Below are 22,364 nucleotides of genomic sequence, written 5' to 3'. Positions count from 1 at the left end.
ATTATTGTGAGTTGAATGGACTCAAAATCTGGGGGGGGGGAGGTTTCCATGGAGAAAAAGTGGAGGACGAGAGAGCGTGAGAGACACAGTGGTTTGCTGCAAAATGGCCAAAAGTTCCAGAGTGCTCCCTGGGGAAGGGGCAAGCTATCATTTCAGCCCTTTGTCCTGCATGGTGAAGTTTTGGAACTTTAGCCTTATGCTTCCACATGCTGAATTAGAACTGTAATGGTTGAACCAGAGTCAGGCCAGCTCTTCTGGGTGGTCTGGAGACAAGCACTCAGAAAGAAGGTCACCGTGGCCTTCTAGTGAGAGCAGCTCCTGAAAGCTTTGCTGGCTGTAGTTTAGACCGCCTTTTCTTTTCCATTCCATGTAAGTGGTCTCACTGTGAGTTGAGGCTGAGCTCTTATCCAGAGAGCAACATCACTTACTCAGAAAGTAGCACATATGTTCTACCAGGAAGCCTGGGTTTTGGCCATTCGGCATTTCCCAGGGGAAGCTGACCCCTTGGGTCGGTAAGGGAGTTGCTTCAAAGACCACAGAAATTGGTACCATATTCAGTTTGAGGATTCAGACATCTTGACTCTAGGGTTCAAACCACTGGACCACATTTTTTCTGAAATAGATAGGAATATTTGCATTTTTATATAGGGAAACTGAGGCATGGAAAGGGTCTGAGGTTTGCCAGAAGCCACATGCTAGGCCTGTGGAAGAGCTAAGAACAGAACACAGGTTTCCTGATACAAGAACAAATGATTCAGCCACAGCACACTGTGAGGGCAAGAGAGGAAGGAGTAAAGAGATAAAAAATTAATTTCTTCTGAAAGTGAAATTTCTTGCTTCAGGTAGTGTTTTCCATTATACCCAGATCATTACCACGTCCCTAAAATCTAATTTTTCTTTACCATTTGGATTTAACAGTGAATATTGCATTGGCACCTACCCCTGGAAACTCCTGGCCTTCTGCTAACTGCAGATTGGTGGGCTAAAATGAGAGACTGCCCATTGAGAATATAATCCTGGTCTGCAGGGGGCACAGAGATTTCTTCACCTCTGGGAAGCAGCCAGTGGTTTACAGTTACCAGTGCCTGAAGCTCCATATTTAGGTACAGCACGCCACACTGGACGTAACATGAACCTTAAAGACGGGGACAGGGGCCTTTAGCTGATGAGTAGAGTGATGACTTTCCTTGTGGCAGTTTTAAATATGTAGAAAATACGTGTGAAATTTTAAAGGGTATGTTACCCACAAGTTCAGGAAAGCAGATATTTTCATGTCTTCCTTCATTTAAAATATAGTGGAAACCAAATATAATTCTGTTCACATTTATCAATGTGTTTTAACAGGAAAAAAAATGGGGTCAATAAGTCCTCTGAAAAGAGGCTAAAATTAAGGAAGATAGAGTTCATCACTTCCATATTTTGAGCCTGTGACTTCCAAAATCAAAAGCTTGGTAATCCTAATGGATTGACTTCCAAATTTCCTTGGATTTGTATTGCTGGACTTGTCTCTCTCCAGGGCTTAGCTGGATCCCTGCAGATAGATTTTTAGGTTTATATGGTGTAATTCCACTTAGTCCAGCTGTAAACTTGCGGTGGCTGAATTAATACATTATAAAGGGAAAAAAAAGGAAAAAGAAAACAGTATACCTACAAACCCCCTGGCTTGTATATCAAATCCTGAGGGGGAAAAACTGGGCATTTCAATTAGTTGGTTGTGTGGCCTGATTGAAGAACAGCCCTATGGCTAACAAAGCTTTGTCTGTAGTATCAGCTTGCTCCTCATCCACCAGGACAAATAGAGTGGTTGGTCATTAACGGGCTAGCCATCGGGTAGGGGTTTTGTTCTTAAATGGGGGCTTTGTCTTATCCCTGCTGTTTAAGCCCTCTCCAAGCACTCCTCACCTGTCATATCTGTCATACATTTAATTCATCACGCTCTCTGGTCAAAAGCTACACTGATAGTATCAAAAGAAGAGGAGGGGGCTTCTTATAACTTTAGCGATCAAAGGAGATTACAAAGCAAATAAGATTTTAATGAAGACGGCAGGTTTGGGAAGGAGAATTTACTGCACTGCGAATCACTAACACATAAATGTTCGTTTTATCTGTATAGTATTTGTGAGTGGAATCCCAAGCTATTACAGAAGGAAGGATGGATACATGTGTTGGTTCATGGTTTTAATTAAAAACACAGAGGGAGGAGATGTGGGGAGGAAAAAAGAGCTCTTTTATTTCTCTTTAAAGGTCAAATTTTTATTCTGCAAATATGATAAACAGATTGTGTTTAAACACAAGTTTGTTTTAATGGTGACAAATACATCAAGCAATTTGCCACTGAACTGATATTGTCAGGCCAATGCTCTTTGTTATTTGACCAGAGTTTCAAAATGTCAGTCACAATAATGAAATACACTTAGCCTCACTGTATCTACTAAAGAGGTAAAGCAGGCAGGCAGTTTCCAGTCATAGTCACAGAAATCCACATGTTCCTGGGATCATACATGCTGGGGGCCAGAGCTGCAGAAATGCACCTTTTGCGTCAGTGGATGTTTTACAGGAAGGCAGCCCTGTGCCAGTGGCGTGGGGAAAACCGCCTGCCTTCCCTTACAGGGAAGCCTTCCCTTACTAGCACATACTGCCCTGTGGCACTTTGTCATGGAATGAGAGCCTAAAGCATTCACATCTTAATTCAGAATATTCTGAATTGGATGGGACCCGCAAGGATCATCTCTTCAGTGAATTGCCTATATAGGGATCAAACCCAAATCTTTGGCATTATTAGTGCCATGCTCTAACCAGCTGAGCTACTCTCAGTGGCTCATTCACTATTACCTTCTATTAAACTTGCAGTCTTTCCACAGAGGAATTTTCCCATTTGGGACTCTCAGTCCAGAGTACATGCTCTATTTTCTGATAAGGCGGAAACAACTGATGGGGAATTATCTGTTGCAATTCCTAATGCTGCTAGTGTACAGTACGCAAATTCTGCACGGCCAGTCACCTGGAGATTCAGTTAGCAGCAAAGATACTCCATTGGAAACATGGAGCAGAACATCTTGACACATAAAAGAGAACCAGGGGATCAGGCTCAGGATTTATGAAAGGCGGGTGCTGTTTGACTAACCTGGTCTCCTTATGGCCAGATGACCCACTTAGGGGTTGAGGGAAAGGCTGTGGATGTTGTCTTCAGAAAGAGTACTTCTTTCGGGACTTCAGAAAAGCCTTTGATACTGTCTCCCACAGCAATCTCCTGGCTGTTCATGGCTTGGACAGGGACACTCCTCATTGGGTAAAAACCTGTCTGAATAACCAGGCCTAGAGAGTGATGGTGAATGGAGTTACATCCAGCTGGTCACCGGTGGTGTTCCCCAGGGTTCAGTACTGGGGCCAGATTTGTTTCATGTCTTTTTCATCTGCCTGGACAAGGGGTTTAAGTTCACCCTCAGTCAGTTCACAGACAACACCACGTTGGGCAGGAGTGCTGATCTGCTGGAGGGTAGGATGGCTCTACAGGGGGATCTGAACAGGATAGACTGGATCAATGGGCCAAGGCCAATTGTATGAGGTCCAACAAGGTGAAATTCTGGCTCCTGCAGCTGGTTTACAAGAACTTCATTGTAGCACTGCAGGCTGGGGGAAGAGAGTCTGGGAAGCTGCCCAGCAGAAAAGGACCTGAAGTTGCCAATAGACAGTGACTGAACATGAGCCAGCCTGTGCTCAGGTGGACAAGAAACCCAGTGGCATCCTGGCTTGGATCAGCAACAGTGTGGTCAGCAGGACCTGGCCAGTGACCAGGACCCTGTACTAAGCACTGGTGAAGTTGTACCTTAAACAGGTCCAGCTCTGCACCCCTCACTACAAGAAAGACATTGAGGTCCCAGAGGGAGCCCAGAGAAAGGCAGCAAACCTGGTGAAGGATCTGGAGCAAAAGTCTTACGAGGAGCAGCTGAGTGAGCTGGAGTGGTTTAGCCTGGAGAAAAGGAGGCTCAGTGAGGACTTTGTTGTTCTCTATGAAAAGAGGAAACAGCCTCTGGCATGAAGAGCAGTTCTGATTGGGTATTTCTTCACTGAAACGTTTGTCAAGCAGTGAAACAGGCTGCCCAGAGAAGTGGTGGAGCAACCATCCTAGGAGGAGGTATTTAAAAGCCATGCAGCTGTGGCATTTAGAAACATGGCTTAGCAGAGGACTTGGCGGTGCTGGACTCATGGTTGGAATGATCATTAAGGTCTGTATGATCTTAATGGGTTTTTTTTGTAACTGAAACAATTCTATGAATTTATAAAGCAGTGCTTCGGGCACTGGCTAGCATCTGTGCAGTGTACAGAGCCAAACCTGTCCTCTTAGCAGCAGAACTAAGCAGCTTTACTTTGCAGTTTTTCTTTGTGATGAGAAGAAAGCCTTTGCGATTGCTGAAGCCTTTGATAAAAGAAGGGGTAGTTGGTATTATTAGCACGGATGTTAACATCTTTACTTCAAAGACAGGGGGGAAGTGGCTGCCTAGCTTTCTTTAAATTGAATTAAAAACGTGGGGTCCAGGAAGGAGCTCACAAAACCATGTCTGAACTTGTCAGCCTTTACAGGTTTAGGTGGAAAACTCCAGTTCTCACTTTCCGCTGAGTAATACTGAGAGCTCATTATTTGTGTGGTTTTCAACCTGGCTATGAATTATGAATGATTTACTTAAGCAGTGATAAACTATGGGTCTGCCCTTAAGCTAAGAGGAGGTCCTTACAGCTGAGGTGTTTTACATTCAGCAAGGAGATGGTCCTCAGCACCCTTCTGATGCTGGAGTTAATACCTTGTATTTTCATCTGTGGGCTAGTGTCCATCCCTTAAGTTGTTTTTCTGCAGCCCACAGGATCTCCTGGCATGCAAGGCCCAATGAACTGGTTTTACTGAAAGAGAGATGAAAATTCACATGTGATCTGTCATCTGGTGGTATGAATTAGCTGAAGTCAGACCCAGATTTTTTTGCAAGCGAAGATGGGATACAGCCACTACTGTAGTTCAGAAACTCTGCTTGAATCTTGCTTTGAGTAAGCATGTCAGCAAGTAGCTTCTAAACTGATTTGTTTTAAACGACAGCAACAAGAACTGTGAGTGAATAGGGCCTGTATTTATCTGATACTGTGATGAGACAGTACAGCAGAGGCAGCTGCAGCGGGGCTCTTCCAGTGCTCACACCAGCTCAGCGTTGTTGAGTGGTTGTTAGTGCCACTGGGAGTCAATCTGCAAGACTCTACCCTGTAAACAGGGTTGACACATGTGGCAGACACAAACATTTGCATTTACTGTTTAAGGACCTCCATGCTTTTATTTATCTGGAAACTGTGGGGTTTTTGCCTTTCCTTTCCTGTCTCCTTGCCCTAAGTTAAGGTGGCAGAGGCTAACTTAAAACATAGCCTTTCCTTTCACAAATTAGAAATTCTGAGAAGGTGCTCAAGTTACTTGAGGTATAGACCAACCACCTCTACTAACATGTTCTGGTTATAGATCTTAATAGGTTTTTGCAAGACCGAAGTACTCAGGTAAAGAACTGTTTTTTAAAATAACGTAAGTCCATGTGACAGCATATGAAAGTCAAACGACAGAGGAATTCATGAGTTATTGTTACAAAACTAACCTTTCAAACGAGCTTCTAAAATGCTCTGTGGTTGGAGTTTCACTTACGGAATTTACTTTAAAGCCACTTTCTCCAAGTTTAAATCTGTCTACAGAAAACTTCAAAAACATTTTGTTGCTGTTATTAGGAAAAGAGAGGAAGAAAAATAGCATGCTCTTTTTTAATGTATTAAAGCAAATGCTTTTAAAATGTATCACCCCATACCTGACTGGAATTAAAAAAAAAAAAAGAAAACCTTCAGAAACTGGGCAATGGTTTTCTTCGACAGCACAAAAGCCACCATGCCAACATTTAGAACTGCAACACATCAACCTCTCTTGTAGCTCATACTTTATTCTCTGCATCAAAGCTCTGGTGGGGGGGAGTAAAAACAGAGAGTGAGAGAGCGAAAGAGTCAAGCTCTTCAGAGCCTCTAATGACGCGTGCCAAACACGTGGAAGGTAAATCCCCTAATTCAGTCTATTCTTTCAGCATTCCCTGGCGGGCAGCCAAGCTAAATATTTCTGCTGGATAAAAAATGCACCCTTCTATGCGGCACTTTCTTAACAAGATGGCTCTCCAGCTTTAGCAGAGGGGGCTTCTCTGGGGGAAAGCCAACATGTGTGTTCTCTTATCTATTTATTTATTTTATTAAAAAGGGGCTTTATGGGCTGTGATTGGATTAACTTAGTGAACCCTGGAGGAAGAGGAAAAACAAATTGGGAAGCTGGTTTAGCACCCCCACCTTTTTGTCATCTTCTTTTGGGATTTCCTGGCTGGCTGCCACCTTGAGCCTGTTGAATGTTCTTTAGATCAATCAATTAAAAAGGCTTTAATATTTGGGTGATTGGAACGCAACATATGGGCTGCTGGTGCGGATGTCATGTGGTGCGTGGAGTTAATTGAAATGATTAATAGAGGTGTTAGTTTCTTCAAGACTAATTGAAGAAAGAATATAATTGGAAGCATAGACTAACCATTATTGTTGACTTTTTTTTAACATATTGTGTCCCTTAAACACTTGTACATGTTTATAAACATGCAGATGGACTTTGTTTAGATGTATTCAATGTGGTGATTTGCAAAATCACATCAACCCTATAAAATTTGAATTTATTTTTATGTAAATCAATCACAAAAAATATTTCTCTGTGCCTTGCCTGTTTTCTGTAACCAGTATGTACACTGAATTTCTGGTACCTGTTTGTCTTTACTTCCTTGCCAGACTTAAACCAATTGATTTATCCTCATCATTATCTGTAGGAGTCAGAGCACCCATCTACAGAAACTGATCAGGAGCCTCTGAAGGTCTGTTAGTACCCTCTTCTCTCTGTACAGTGAGTTGTGATAGCACAGTGTAAATGCGCCAGGTATTTCAAGGAATAGCATCACTACTGTACTGCCCCACACCTTGTCAGCTTGACCATATTTCAAAGGAATAAGTATATAAAGGACTGTCAGCAGCCTGGATCTGACAATCAGAAAGAAATGTCAAATTAGAGAAATTCAGAAGTGAGATCAGATTTTTTGGCCTCTCCACCTTCTTTAAGAATAATATTTTTTTCAGGAGTAGTAGCCTGGGAATTTTTATTAAAATTTCTAAGCTATTGTGGAATACAAAATGAAAGCGATGAACTGGCTGCAGAGGACATCTGGCAGCAAGGAGAGGGTATGAAGGATGCATCTCTGAAACTCATCCTGCTGCACAGGCCGGCTCTCAGGGTAGAAATGGGGAAACAGAAAACATGACAATCTCTAGTCTATAGTCAGTAAGCACGGGCTGGCTGCCCGAGCACTGCGCGAGGAGGAGCAGCATCGCGTCCTGCTTGCTGCTGGGCTGTGGTTACAAGTGCCGTAGCAAACTTTCAGATGAGGATTTCTTAAAACTGAAGACAATGGCTTAAATGACTTATGAATCTGCTGGAGGGCAAGTGTTCACTTGTGGAAGGAGAAAATCAGGCAAGATGGCAATGAATTGTTGATCTAAAAGGTAAGTCAGTTTGGATTTAGGACAGATAAACTACATTTGGAAGTGCATTTTTTCCACACCAGCTTTCTTTTTGCCTGCTTTTTGTAATAGGGGAAACGCTTGTGCATAATTTTAATGTTCTGGAAAAGAACTGTCTTCCTGGAAGGGACACACATATTTTCCCTATTTGTTTTCCTTTGCACATGTGGTGCAGCTTATGCATTTGTGTATCTTTTTCAGTAGTCAGAAAGTTTATTCTGCAGCTCAGAATAAACTGAGCAGAGAAGTGATAGATAAGTTTAGAGGGGGTTTGTTGTTGGCTTAGAAAAAAAAGAGTATAGGATGGTTTTAATATTTTAGAGTCTTCCCACACAGATTTCCAGTGATGCTTTGAAGGCAACCGTGCGTCTGCAAAGACTTTGAGCCTCCCCGGAAGATGTGGCCTGTCTTGCGTACAGATCTGAGCAAAGCGTTTGTAGAAAGGAAGTGGCTGTCCTGTACTGGGGGCTGAGAGGAAGGGAAGACATTAGGTCTGATTGCAAGCTTCCCTTACTCCCTGTTGCCTGATTTGTGTGCATGTAGCCCTAATCATTTTAAATGAGAGGGATATGCTGAGACAGACCGGTGCAAATTTATTCTTTCCTAAGAAAATTTCTATTATTATTATTATTTGGTGAGGGATTAGTCATTTAAGGATCTGGTTTTATTACAGCAAGCTACTGCAATTACACAGTCACTTGTTTACTTTTCTTATCTTAACAGTGATGAAAATATAGGAGTCTCAGCATTCTATTGCCTACATTGCCCATTAGGATTTAGCACAAGAAAAGGAGAAAATTGTGTAAACTTACTGGAATAGGAGCATCTTCTCTGTCTCTATCAAACCTTGCCATGTTGTATAAATAATAAGACTCTAGTGCATTGGCCTGGGTCACTGAAAAAGGAACAGCAGACCAAGGAAAAAGGGTGTAAATCTATGTATGTGCTTTGTATGCAGCTTGCATCTGATGGCAACATTCTCATTCTCATACAAAGGAGAGTTTTCAAAACGTGCCCCTAAAATAAATCTCAGGGAAGTATATCTAGTACCCTGCTGGCATCACCTATTGCTAAGACAGACAACTTGCATTAGGAGATCTCACTTTAAGGTTTTCATAAATCTACCAAATTCTTAACATGTGCCTCAGGTGTTTCTTGCATTTTCTTTTCCAATGGATGCATTTTCCCCCAAAATATATTCTGTCATTTCCAAGAATTTGGCTACGATAAAAACTGTACTGGTAACATGAGGAGTGTGAAGACTTTTCTGTTGAAAAGTAATCTCCACCATGACAGCCCCCATTTTTTGGAGCAAAGTTTGAATGACAGGTTCAGTGTCTTGGGGAACAGCAGTGTATGTGGCAGGGGAGGGTGGTGACTGTCATTGTCTGGGATGCTCAAATGGCATCCTGTCTGCCAGGAGCACTTTCCAGTTCACGGATCTCCACATGTGCTTCATTTGCCTTGGGTGTCTGTCAGAGCAAGACCAGAACACGTTCTGGTAATGCCCCCACCTCTACCTCTGACTCCCATGCCCAGGAAAATTGCTTTTGAGCTAGAAGCCAGCCTAGAGGATTGGCATAGCAGCCCTCCCAGGAGCTGCAGGAGGGCATCATGCCTCCCTCCAATGGGTAAACGCTCTTGGATCTAGAATGGAACACCAGAACTGAGAGCAGAGGAGTGCATGCTCAGCACGTGCTCATTGCAAACCATCCCGAGGCCAGAGAGTCATCAGAAGGAACTGTTTTTAAAAGCCTACGGACAAGAGCTGAACCTGGAGGGGATTATGAAGGACGAGAGACTATGCCTGGAGATCAGCAGTGTCAGGGAAGAGGGAAACTGAGAGTAAGGTTAGTACAAGACCAGGGGATTTATCTTTATGGGTTATTGTAGACGAAGACGAGCAAGCTCGGTGTTAAAAGCGGGCGGGATGTAAGCCAGCTCTGATCCAAAAGCTGCCTGACTGCATTAGCACAGTGCTAAGCCCAAGCTAATATATCCGGCTTCTCACCAGGGCTTATTAGCTCGGGCTCAGTGCCATACTAACATAGTCACAGGAGTTCCAGTTGGCCTGACACCATGCCTGCTCAACGCGTGAACTGAGCTCAGGGCTACGTGCCTGCACAGGAGCACCAGGAGGTGCCTGTAGACTTGAGTGCACCACACTGATGAGGAGGCTGTGCAAGCCAGGCCTGCTGGTCAGCAGGAAGGGGCACATGGAGATGGAGAGCATGTCATGTTTGCCTAAAGTAGGACAGGAGAGAAGTGCAGTGCAGATGAGGAACCAGGAGGGACTGAAACTAGCTTGATGAGAAGACTTGGCGCACAGGAGCCTGGGTGTGGGAGTAGTAGATGTGAGTGACTGGAAAGGGAAACTACAAGAGGGGTCAGGAGGAACAAGCTGAGGACTTGCTGGGCAAGGAAACCAATCAGAAGGCTGAGTCGAGCACTGGAAGAGGAAGAACAAGCTCCATACCACACCTGGCATGAAATCAAGATACCTGAAAGCAGTCATTCCTCTGCTGCCAGCCTATCATCTGATGAAACCCATCAACAGAAGTGTCCTACCCCTTACTGTGCTTGTGCCAAGCTTGCCAAAAACAACCATATGGTTGCTCTGAGCCAGGTCTGCCAGGGTTCCTGCAGAGGTCTGCCTGTGACAGATAGAGCACCTCTGTTCTTGATCTGTGCAGGCATCATAGTAGTGCCAGGTCATGAGATCTCTGCTTTTTCTATCTGCAGTTCCAAAAATCATCAGAAAAACTGTAGAAAAATTGCTAAAAAATTACTAAAATTGCAAATTCAAGTTCTCTAGAGTTTAAGGTTGTTTGCCTAACTCCAATTTGATCCTCTTATGCATTATGATACAGACTTTAATTACTCATTTAATTGCTGTTAATTGGCTACTTGCCTCATTCAGGCATAAGACAAGCTTGCTAGGGGAGATGAATTAGGGGGTGGTGTAACAAAATGTTATCTTTAAGACACCTCTTCCCGCAATCTCATTTGCTGCTGCATAAGGAAGTAAGATGGCCATGGTAGGAACAAATGCTGCTCCCCTCAGAGACGGTGAGCTCTGCTCTGAAGAACTATGTATTATTCCTACCTGTGATTCAGAATAAGATTAAGGTAAATTCACCTCAGCAAAGCCTTTTGCTGGTGGGCAGTAATTTTGACATCTTCTTGAGTGCCTGATATGAAGCCCTGCAAAATACAGAGGCATCACAGATGCCAGAAAGAGAAATGCTTTGAACATATAAAATAATGCACTGTGCTGAGTAAATCAGCTGCTCTGCATCCCAAAAGTAATGTATGCGTTTGATGTTAATGTCATTGTGTCTCCATACCCCTTCTGCAGACCAAGAATAGCAATATTCAACATCATCAACATATGGGGGAGGTATTGTGAAAATCAGATTAGTCATTATTTGATGGTTGTGAAGCGTTCAAGTGCTGCTGTTCTGATGAGCAAAGTGGAAAAATACAAGACAAAATTGGTTGTCTTCATTTGAATGGTCTATGGTTAAAGTAAGGCACTGGGCCTTTCAAGGAGAAAGGAGAGAGAAAAAAAAGTCTGGAAAAATGGCTCTTGTATCAGCATTCTTCTTTCTAAACAGTGAATGAGGTGGAGAAAAAGATAGTTCATTCTATGCCAAGACTTCAGAACTGAGTTTTTGTACACAATCTTAGATCTCCTGGCATCTCCTACCAATTGAAAGAATGCCTGAGTTTGCACCATAATAGGTCTCCCTTTATTGACATTTTGGAGTGTTTGTCTCACTGCAGAGCTTGGGTTTTTTTATGTGTGTCTGTTGTCTTGCAAATCTGATGGTTGGCTGTAGGTTTTTACAGAACTTTGACTCAGCTTCAGGGAAGGAGGAATGAAGAAGCAGAAGAGTGAACTTCTGGAAGCTGAAACCCTCCTTTCCCTGGGTTTGAGCAATCTGTGCTGTTATGAAACCTTTTGAAATCTCATTTGCTGATGTCTTTCTGACCCCCCAAATTATTCTTGTGTAAATGTTGACACCCAGCAGAGATGAAATCATTGACTTGGGTGAACATAACTAGCTTATCAGAAACTGCACAATTCCAACAATATACTACCAACACCAGCCTTCTTTTTTTTCCCTTTCTTTCTTTTTGTCTATTTTTTTTTTTTAAATTGTTTGTGGTTAGTTGGCAGATGGTATTGTGAACCAGACTGTATGTAGGGAACAGAATGCTTTTTTCTGTTCACATGAACCCAAGTCCCTGTCACATATCAAACTGGTTTTATTTTCAGGTCTTCTGTGTGCTTATGATTTTTATACGTTTACTCATTTAATGTTGATATTTTTAATTACAAACTCACGGAGTGTATAAGCGGAACAAGAGCTAGATATGTTTTCCAATGGAATTCAGGCTCTCTGTAAATTTTCTCTGTGTGTTGTGCCCATAACTCACTGAAATCAAAGAACATCAAAGTTTCTCCACTGACCACCTGAAATCAGTTAGTCCTCAATTGGTTCTTTTTATGATTCTGACACTAAAGTTATGTGATTTGCTTGCTGAAGGAAAGTGATTTAAAAGTGGACAGACAAACCATCAGAAAAATGCTGAGGCTTTGGTCTCATGTATCATGCTATCAGACACCAGACAGGGCAAAAGGAACAACTGCAATCCGTTTATTCACAGACAACTGTAAAGCCAGAAGATGCATTAAAACTTCATTTTACACCTTGGATGTTTAGGATCACAGAGTAGCTCCATAAAGAAAAATCTTTTTAAGGAGTTTGCTGTGTATAGGAGAAGGGCGATGCCCTCTAGCAAACTGGGAAAAAAATCAAAATAGTCTTGTTTCAAAAGCATTAATTTTGAGTTCTGCTGTTCAGATGTGAGTTTTGGTGTTTTATGTTTTAAATTAAAGGTGTGGCTGAATGTTCATTATCCCTATGATAAAAGCAGTAGAAATAGGTGCAAAATGGCCCTTGTGCAATGCTGTAATTTACCTTTATTTTAAACTGACTTACACATCTTAATACATTATGACAATCAGAATTATCAGGCCACCAGGCGGAGAGGAGTTTGTTTTGTTAATTGCTCTTGTTAAGCCTAATTACAGAACGGGGTGGAGTGGATGTGAGGGGAGGGAGGAATCTGCTAGCAAGAGGAAATTCTAAACTCCTCGGAGCAGTTCTAGGCAGTGTGTGTTGGGGAGCAAGAGTGCGGGTGTGGTGTGGTGTGCGTGAGTATGCGTGTGTGTGTGTGTGTGTGTGTGTAAGAGTGTGAGAGCAAATGACAGACTTTCCATATGGACTAAAATCCTGAGATGCATAAGCTGGAGGTGGGGAACCTGTGCTGTGTGGACACATGAAGGTACAGCTGAACAAAAGAACTGTGCTGTAGTTTTTTTATTAACTAATTCCTATTTCTTTGGAAGGGAATGGGGGGGGGTGTGGGGGAGGAGATGCAGGTTACTTACTTTGCTGTTAATCTTTGAGGTTTGCATTAGATTGGCTGTTAAAATGGTTTGCTGGTATGCTCCACTATTCTTTGATATTACAGGTTGCCACATAGCTGTGAGTTGGTATCCTAAAGCCCTTTGAAATATTTTCCTTCTTGCCAGTGATTGTAGCAGAGATGTGCCGTGCACAGACTGTGTTATTTGTTTATACTTTCCAATGGAAAGCATGCATCCAAAGAGCCCTTCTGCCCTGCATTATTCCAGTTTGTTTATGTGCCCCACATTACGCTGTTGGCGAATTACTGTGCCTGACCTGCATTGTCAGCCCCCTCCATTGCCTCGGGAGCCTCCGGCACAGAAGTTTCTGATAAGGCAGTTTTGAACAAGCCAGACGCCAAGTGAATGATTCTATAACAAATCTGTGCTCTTCTCCGGGGTATGTTACCTGACTTGTTTGCTGCCAAGGTGGTTTTATTGGTTTGGCTACTGGGTGGAGGGAGGAGACTAGAACAGCACACGAGTCATGCTTTTGTTTAGCTTAATTATAATGTACACTTTTAATAAAACCTTTTAGTGCCGTGAATTAAATGCCATTGCAATCCTGCACAAGAAGAAAAATGCTACTGCTGTTGTAGCTGACAGCTGGGTGGTTAGATGGCCAGCGTGAGTCTGAGGCTCAGAAGCCTTTTCTTCGCTGGCTAGAGATACTACTGAGTAAATGTGTTTACTTTTTCCTTAGTATTTATACTAGTTAATGTGTCGCACTAGATAAATCTACTTCCTGAGTCCATCTTTCAGCTTGCTCTCTTCCCTCCCAATTGACAAATGGTTTGAGTTTGACACCGTTTTATCAGTTGAGCCCCTGCTGGGTGCTGCATGCCTGCTTGTTTCTGCTTTATCGTGAAAAGTGAATTATCTGCAATATTTTGCTACCATCTAACTAGCAGTTGGCAGGCTTTCCTGTATGAACTGATTTAGATTTCAGCAAGGGGAGGCTGTTGTCTTTCTCTGCAAAGCCCTGTTGTTGCTCTCCAGGAAAACAAAAGATCCCGGAGCTTTCTGCACCACAATCTGCTGCTGTCCCACTTTCAAGGAGGTGTTTTGTTTGTTGCGGCAGCTTCCTATCTTAAAATGATAAATTGAGCGGACATGTGTGCTGTTTTAAACCGCTGTCTCCAGGGCTTTGTGTTCACTTAGGATAAAATACATTATTTTGTGGTAGGCTCTGGTGTGATTTAAACTTGGTTTAAAGATTACAGAGCAAAAGGGAAAGCATCACCATCTTCAGCAGTGGTAGTTTGATGAGGAATAGCTGTCAGAAGAAGAACTCTACTGACTTAACCTCAAGTGGGTTGCAAATGCATTAGGGATTCATTAATATTAATAGTAGAATAGACATTTCCTGCTTTCATTTGACATCTTCCCAGCTCTTTCTTTTTTTTTTTTTTTTTTTTTAAGAGCAACTTGAAGTGCAGTTTTAACACTTATTCAAGTTACTACAAGGATGATAAGCTAAAGTTAAACAGAAGGAGACCTCTGAGTGTGTGGGGTTGGTCTCTGGGAGTCCTGGAATTTGGTGCTGTGCTTTAGAGAAAGATTGTGGTAAACTCTCGGGTGAAACTTTCAGGGCAGTTTGCAAAAGGGGGTCCGTTAGGTGTGACTGCAACCAGAATAAACTGTTGTCACAAGAAATTGTTCTATGAGGGTGACAGGAAGGTCACTTTCAAAATGACATGTAAAGGGTAATAACTGTGTAGATTTCTAAGGTGGGCACAGTAGTGGCTTGTTCATAAAGTTCAGGGGTGAAAAAAAATCCAAACCGTTCTTGGGTCTCCAAATACTCTGTGAGGTTGGCTGAACAGTTCAGTTTGAAAAATAACTAGATCCAAAGTAATTTTTCCTTGTTCTCAGTCTTCTAAATCCTGTGATGCACATTTTCATGCTTCTGCCCTGTCGCCAGCAGAATTCCAAGATTTATTCAATGGGGAAAAAAAAAATAGAAATTTGAAAAAAACCACCCAATATCCTTGAGACATAAAATAAACCCAAGAATTTTGTTAGGATCAGGAGGGAACTTTTAATTGCAATGATCATTTTTCAGCATCCTGCATATCACAATTTCACCCACTGAGCCCTTTAAGTAAGAGAACTTGTGGCAGTGGAATGAGGTAGGGGCTTGGTTTTTTATAGAAAACACAGCTAAGAGTCCCAGTTCATAAAATATCAAAACAGGTAAGTCCCCACAAAACACCTAGTTTGGCAAGTCTACTGATGCAGCAGCTACAAATGCAGAAGTGCACATGAGTTTGGCAGCTCTTACTGATAGGGCAATTTGAATTGTCAGTGTGCGTCTGCTCTACTTGTTGAGCCTAATGAAAAGTACAGTTTAATCACTGGTGTGCCAAATTGACCATGATTAGCTGTTATTGCAGATTAGTGCATTGTCTGGGGCTCCAGAATTATTGATCCGGGTGCTGTGCTCTGGTGTTTTCTGTGCCCTCTATCGTAACCTCTTCTTAATGCTTAGGGCAGAGAAGCAGGAAAGGAGAGTAGGAGGGAAGAAGTCCAGATGGGAAGAAAACAGGTCCTGAAAAGACCACATAGGAACTAGGTCAGGTACTCTGGAGATTAAAGAAGCATGCTTCATCCCTGGACGCAGGAGGCAGGGACAAGTAGCATACAATTACGAGGAATTAGAACGGCAACAAGTAGTGCAGATTTATCAGCTTTAATTGTCTATTGTCAGGACAGAACCCTTCTTGTAGATCAGGCGCTGCCAATGCTTTAATACCTCTAATGGACTCTCTATTGTGGGATTATCTCTCCTAAGGACAATGTATTTCTTAAAACTAGTTGTTTTGGGAGAGGGAGGAAAAAAAAAATAAGAAGAAAAAAAAAGAAGTAGCTGCAGCCCTCAGTTGTTTTGGTTTTTTTTTTTTTTTTCCCTCTCTGGTTTGTCACATTTGCAGGAAGTAGCTGAGAGCCCAGTGTTGCTCTTCTGTCAGCAGCACTATTCCTTCAGGGGAACTGATAGATACCTATTGAACATTAACCCCCTTTGCTCCACCTTCCCCAACGAGCTCCTCCAGAAACAATAGCTGGTTGATAAAGAGCAGATAAGCAAGGACACCCGGCTTAAGAATCTCTCTGCTATCTTTATTTTAAAAGCTTTCCTGGGTTTTGCAAAGTAAACATTACAACATTTAAAGAAGGATAAGGTGTCAACTATTTAATGAGAAGTTGTGTTTAATAGCAGAGGAATTCTTCCCTCCCCCAGCCAACACACAGGTATGAAAAGACTGTTATTTCACCACCCTGAGGTAGGAGACGTGGAGAAATGACAACTGTACTCTTAGAAACTTAAAAAGTGATCTTACAGACCAACCCTTCCAGATTCCCCAATCAACTCTAAACATACAGTCACTATTTTTAATCCTTTGGTCCTCAATGCACGGTAGTCACATCACTGGATCTGTGATAATCTGTGGGTAAATATTTTCATTTCCACCACATGCACTTTGTCATGGTGTGTAGCTGTTGTTTTTGTTAATCTGTTTTGAAATGTGCTCTGTGGCCAGCTCTTTGTCTGAGAAAAGTGGCATAGTTCCACCCATGGATCTTGCCCTCCTTCTGCTGCGTTCATCAGCTCCAGGAGACTGGGCAGCCCAGAGTGTCTGACATAAAAACTGAGCTGTGCAGGAGCACAGTCTGAAGCTTCACCATTGCTCATATCAATGTGTCTTACCAGGCAGGTTGAGAAGAGAATACCCCAAAAAGTATCAGGACTGCCAAGTTGGGAAGAGACATGAAAGCTGAAATAGTACAATTAATTCTGAGGTGACTCCATTGTTTCAGCCTGTAGTGGGTTTGTTATGGGGCTGATGTCTGAAGTATTTACAGGAGTGAGCCTTCTAATGTATGCATACCATTTCATTCTTCCTCCATGACAATCTGGAAATCAGCCTGTTGTAAATGAAAATTTTCCAAAGCACACTCTTTTTTCAGTCCTCTTGTCACCAGTAAGATTGGGAAGAGTTAAAGTAGTTGGAATGGGTTGGCCAGCTGTCATTCATTTTTCCTCAGACTCAGTTAAAATGGACAGAGTATTCAAAACTCCAGGGTTGGAAAGTGAAAGGTTGAATTTGTACTCAGATTTTCTTGTCCACTATAAACTTGTGTTGGTAGAAACATGCAAAGACAAAAAAAGTGTTCTTGTATGGGCTCTTGGCTGTCACCCCTACCTCTCCCAAGACCACCATTGCTCAAATGTGTGATGAGAAGGCTGATGGTAGCCAAGAAGGGAACATCTGTAGTCCACCTTTCTCACAAAGCCTTCTTGCCCTCCTGATAGCAGGCCCAGAGAGCTTCACCTTCTTTGTCCCAAACTCAAGTCCCAACAAGAGGAAAAGGCTGAAGCTTAGTTCTTGATTCTGTGTGCTGTGAGAATGTTTCTATTCCATTGGAGAATAATTGGGTTTGCTTATTCATATGTCATCTGAGCAGTATTTTAATAAGGCCTAGTGGGAAACAAAAAGGGACATGGTATTTTAGTTTGACTCCTTTTTTCTCTTTTTAAGGAAAATTTCTTGAGAGGATAAAACAACAGAAACCAAAAGTGATGTTAAGGCTTGCACTAGGCATTAGTTGAGAGTGCAACCAAAAGAGCTGCTCTTGGTATTGCACAGCTGAGACAAAAATAAACGTTTGACATTTGGAAGTACTACGAGGCAATGACCAGGGTGCTCTGTAATTAAAGGCAGTCCCTGAAAGCTGCATGTGTTAATTCAAAAGCCTCCTGGCTATAGCACACACCACCCCAAAAGCCCTTGCAAAAAGCTTCTTGTAGATTCAAGTGCAATTTTAATTTCTCTCCTTGTAGGCAAGGCCAGCTGAAGTTGTCTCGGGCATACAAAGCCTCTGAGATCATATCTGAAGCCCATAGGCAGGTTTTGCAAAGGTCAGGCCAGTCTGAAGAGAAGACTGGCTTCTCTTTTACAACAAAGTGTAACTTTTCCAGTTACACAGTCACTAAAGTGTGCTGGGTATCTTTCCCTTGAATCTGACAGCAACCATGTTTTCAAAAATGTGGCCCCAAAACATGATTGCATATCAGAACTTGAAAGCAAGTTCTTCTTAGAGTTTGATTTCAGTTGACTTCTAAAAGATGTGCAGTCGTGCAACTACATCATGTACCTTCTCCAATAATGACCACAACTGGTCCCCAAATGTTTACCAGCACAAGGATGCCTACATGCAGGAAGTGGGAAATGGGGGTGGGTCTGGTAGTTACTCTTGATGTGGTCAATCTGCCACTGACCTTGTTTGGGGAAGGGGAGGATGTGAAAATGAGACTCTCCTTTAATCTCTTGTGTGCATTTTATCTCCCCTCCAACTTTTTAAAGAAATTTCATCTATTAGAGCCAGCTCCTTTCCCTCCTTCTTCCCCTTACAATTACAGCAGGCGCAGGGAGAACAGCAGCAGTGGCAGCTGAGGCTGAGTTGCACAGGCTTGTTGTTGTGCTGAAGTGGTGATAGCATCAAAGGAAATGGATGGGGATTTCTGAGATCAGAGCTGTTAGGGCCATTCATGATTTGTTGCTAGGCTGAAAGCTGCTGCAGAGAGAGCTGCCTGAGAAATGCTGATTAATACAGTAATTGAGGTTTTCTATGAGCAAGAAGGAAAAAAATAAAATATTACTAAAATGTTCTTTTTGAAATGAACAACGTTTTGAGATTGCACATTTCAGACAATAGCAGCTACTGGTACAAATGATTTCTATAAAAAAGCAGAAAACTTCTGGTTGAACACGGCGTCTTTTTATGTTTCTCTCTTAAGGAGGAAGGTCAGAAGGTCAGTCTATATATTTCTTTAATGGCAGAGTTTCCTCTGTGATTCTTACTTTAGTACACATTCTTAACAATTTGTTTCTGTCTCTTTTTCTTGATAAACTTAGTTTTATTCCAGGTCAGGCACTGTTAGGCTGGATCTGCACATCAGCAAAACCATTTCTCCTGCAGTAAGGTAGTTCTGAGCTCAGCTTCACTGAGACACCTGGAGCTAATTTCGGGATAGCCTCAGAGTGTGCCACAGAGTTATTTGAAGTCCATAGGCTTCATAGGCTGTACTCACCTCCTCAGGCTCCAGGGATAGAGCCGCACTGACCTGGGATATTGGCATCCTCCTGATGAATATTTCACTTCATCTGATGTGATCTAATCTAATCTCTGCTTCCTCTTGTTTTCCAGCCCAAAAGCATTCTCAGTTCCTTGAAAAGCAGATTTGCTTTTTCCCCCTGCTCTCCTTCATATTACGAAGAACAGTCCCTGAAGGAAACACATCAACCCTTTCTTCTTGTCTCCCCCTCCCGCCCCCCCCTTTTTTTTTATTTTTTTGTTTTTCTTGCAAGCTAACAGGGAAGTGAAAAGCTCTGAAACAGCTGCCTCTCGGAGTGAGACTATTTTTCGGTAAAATAATCACCTTCAGTATGACTATATTGTTTTTCTGTTCTATGCAGTGTGACTCAGCATCACTTAATTAACCCAATCAAGTAGGCCGGATTTCTCTCCTTTAATGAATGGTTCTTCCTACTTCAGAGCCTTCCTAGACCTCATTTTGGATGTGCCTCAGTTTTACAGGGTATATCCAATTACATATATATCCTTCAGCCCCAGTGCCCGGGCCACCTCTCCTGTGGAATTACGCTGTGGTGGCAGTTAAGCCAGGACACTCACTTGCGACCAGTTGCCCTACTTAGGTCTGCTGCCATGAGCCCTGCCGCGTTAGCGCACATGGAAGGTCTTTACACAGATATGCTATTCTCAGCATCACAGGCCCAAAATGGCAAGTAATCCTTTCCACACGTCTTTTTATCGGTGGGAGGAGGAGCAGGTTAAGGGAAAGGGGTTTGTGTACGCCTGACAGGGAAGACAGACAGGCACCCGATTGCATAAACCTGCTTTCCGCCCCCCCTTCTCCCTTTTTCCTGTGAAGAAATACGTAACACCGAGATCACCCTAGAATATAAGTGTATGTACGTTTAGAAGAAGAATGTGAAACTAGCTGCTACGTAAAGTGCCAGGGAAGTGATGAGAAATATGCTTGCAGACGTGTGAGAAGAAGGAAAAGTAGTAGAGTTGCCTCACAGTGAAGCAGTTAGCATTTGCACTGGGCTGTGAACGGCTATAAATGGAATTGTGCATCACCGTTCCTCTGAGCCCGAGGACGCCTTGCTGAAGAGACGGGACCACTGAAGGAAGTAAGGCATCTGGTTGTTTTGTAATGAGAAGCAGGAATGCTCTTAATAATAAACAAACAGGACATTGTATGCCATCATCACAGGATGTCCTTCCTTCAGCCAGCATGCTGACTTGGATTGGAGGAAAAAAAATTGGGTGCCGGGATCTGCTGATTGCTCCTTCCATCAGCAGTATATTCCTGGATGGCCGCTCGCACATTGCCCCGTGCAAGATCCGTGCTTGTTTTCTTACCGCTCTGCAAAAGGGGCATCGCGTTTGGAAACGCTGCGTGCTGTGTCCGGCTGCTGTGAGCTTCCCTGCTGTTACCAAGGGAAAGGGGGAAGGTTTTGTTTAAGGGAAGAAACAGAAGTGTTCTTCCCAGTTCCTCTTACAGGCACTGATTACAGACTGGGGAAAGGGATAAAATCAAAATTCTCAAACTCCCAAATTTGTCACCTCAAGTAAAGTTCTGTGATTGTTGAGGTTTGGGAGCAAGCACTTTGAATCGAGTTTTAATCAGTAAACTAGTAAATTCATTTTAGTTGGTATTTTTTATGAAGCTCTATCAAGTCAAACTGCGCAAGAACGAAAGCGGGCACGTGCTAAACTCCGGAGCTTAAAAATAGCACGGAAAACAGATTTCTAGTAAAAGCTGCCTCAGGTGCGCTCTCCGCGAAGCGTCGCGGTGCCCGCCCACCCAGCAGATCCAGGCGGCGGGGCAGCGCCGCGGCTCTCCCAGCTGACGCACGGGGCAGAAAGGAAGGGGGGAAAAAATAAAATAATAACAGTGATGTAAAAAACCCAACGCGGGTGGGCTGGGCGGGGCAGGGTCCGCAGGTAGGGCCCCACCTCCCGCGCTGTGAGAGGGGCCGGCGGAGGGAGGGAGGGGCCGGTGCGTGTGCGCGGGCGGGCGGGCGGGCGGGCGAGCGGCGGGGGGGGGAGCGGCGGGCGGGCCGGGGCGAGCGGAGGGCGCGGCGGGGGCAGGCGGCCCCCCAGCGTTCCCCAGCGGCAAGAGCAGCAGCACCTGTGACAGCCGGGGGAGGGAGGAGCGGGAGGGGAGCGGCGGCTGGAGGTGTGAGTCAGTCTCCCGGGGACCCGGCCGCTGGAAGGAAGGAGAAATGTTTACTCTGTAGAAATGAGCCAGGTTTGCCGCCGCCGGTGGGCTTCGGTGTGGAAACGCGCGCGGACTCTGCCCCGGTAAGGAGCGCGATGCCGTCCCCTCTTTCACCCCCGCCTCCACCTCCCCGGCTCTTGCTTCTCGTCCGTCCCGGCGCCCGCGGGACGGAGCAAAAGTTTCCTCGTCGCCTCTCCCGGATCGGGAGCGCTCCTCTGATCGGCGTTAACCCTTTCGCTCCGCCGCGCAGCTGTCACACCCCCGGCCCCAGTTTCGTTGTTCGTCCCCTCTCCCCCTTCAACGCCGAGGGTCCGGCACTGTCGCACTGCTCGCCTCGACCGCGGTCAGGACGGGGCACGGGGCTGGTCCGGAGGCGGCGGCGGCCGCGGGGGGGCTGTGTATTGTCGCGACCCCCGCCTCAGCCTCTTCGGTCTGCGCCTCCCCGGGAGAGCCGGTCCCGGGGCGCGCCGGGGGTCTCCCCCGAACCCACAGTCAGTCAGCATTTAACCTCTTTCTCGGAAGATCGTGCTCTTTCAGTCTTCGTGTTTCGTTTTTCCCGGAGGAGGGGTGTGAATTTCATAGTAGCTGCGTATCCAAAAAGGAAAAATGAAGGGATTTTACGCGGTATCGAGTGTCATTCTCAGCTACCGGTGTAGGCACAGATTTTGGTTCCTCATGAACCTTATGGAAAGAGCCTGACACTAATACATGTTCGAGGATAGGTTTGGTAACAGTGCTTCTGTCCTGAACAGAGGGGCTGAAGGACTTGCTGGAACTGTCTTGCTGCGCTCATATCCACTGCTTTGGGATACTAATTCTAGGAGGTACCATCATAATCAAAAGGGATAGAATAACTTTTTAAAATATTACTTATTTTATTTATTTCCCCTGCTCCTTTTCTGGTTTGACCCCCAGGAACATGTTGCAGTGCCTTGTGCAGGGCTGCTGCTGCTACAGTGA

At 44.0% G+C, this 22,364-nt stretch overlaps 1 protein-coding gene across 4 annotated transcripts in view; it reads left to right on the top strand.

Moving 5' to 3' along the window:
• PRDM1 (PR/SET domain 1) overlaps positions 1–22,364 on the top strand; it is a 102,474-nt gene that overhangs the window by 56,458 nt on the left and 23,652 nt on the right. Inside the window, exon 1 of one of the 4 annotated variants that reach the window (XM_088053552.1) lies at positions 12,810–12,966. The exons of 2 other annotated variants lie outside the window; for them this stretch is intronic. In XM_088053552.1, coding sequence (XP_087909678.1) covers positions 12,961–12,966 — 6 coding nt within the window. In that variant the 5' untranslated portion in view covers positions 12,810–12,960. Of the gene's footprint in view, positions 1–12,809; positions 12,967–21,362; positions 21,488–22,364 lie in introns of those variants that run through there. One more of the 4 variants, XM_005518241.3, reaches the window with a different exon arrangement.

Source organism: Pseudopodoces humilis, chromosome 3 (genome assembly GCF_049639895.1).
Source record: "Pseudopodoces humilis isolate 2021_Gansu_Grassland_sample_001 chromosome 3, ASM4963989v1, whole genome shotgun sequence".
Classification (NCBI taxonomy): domain Eukaryota; kingdom Metazoa; phylum Chordata; class Aves; order Passeriformes; family Paridae; genus Pseudopodoces; species Pseudopodoces humilis.
The sequence above is the reverse complement of the archived record's forward strand: the minus strand, read 5'-3'. Positions and strand labels throughout refer to the sequence as shown.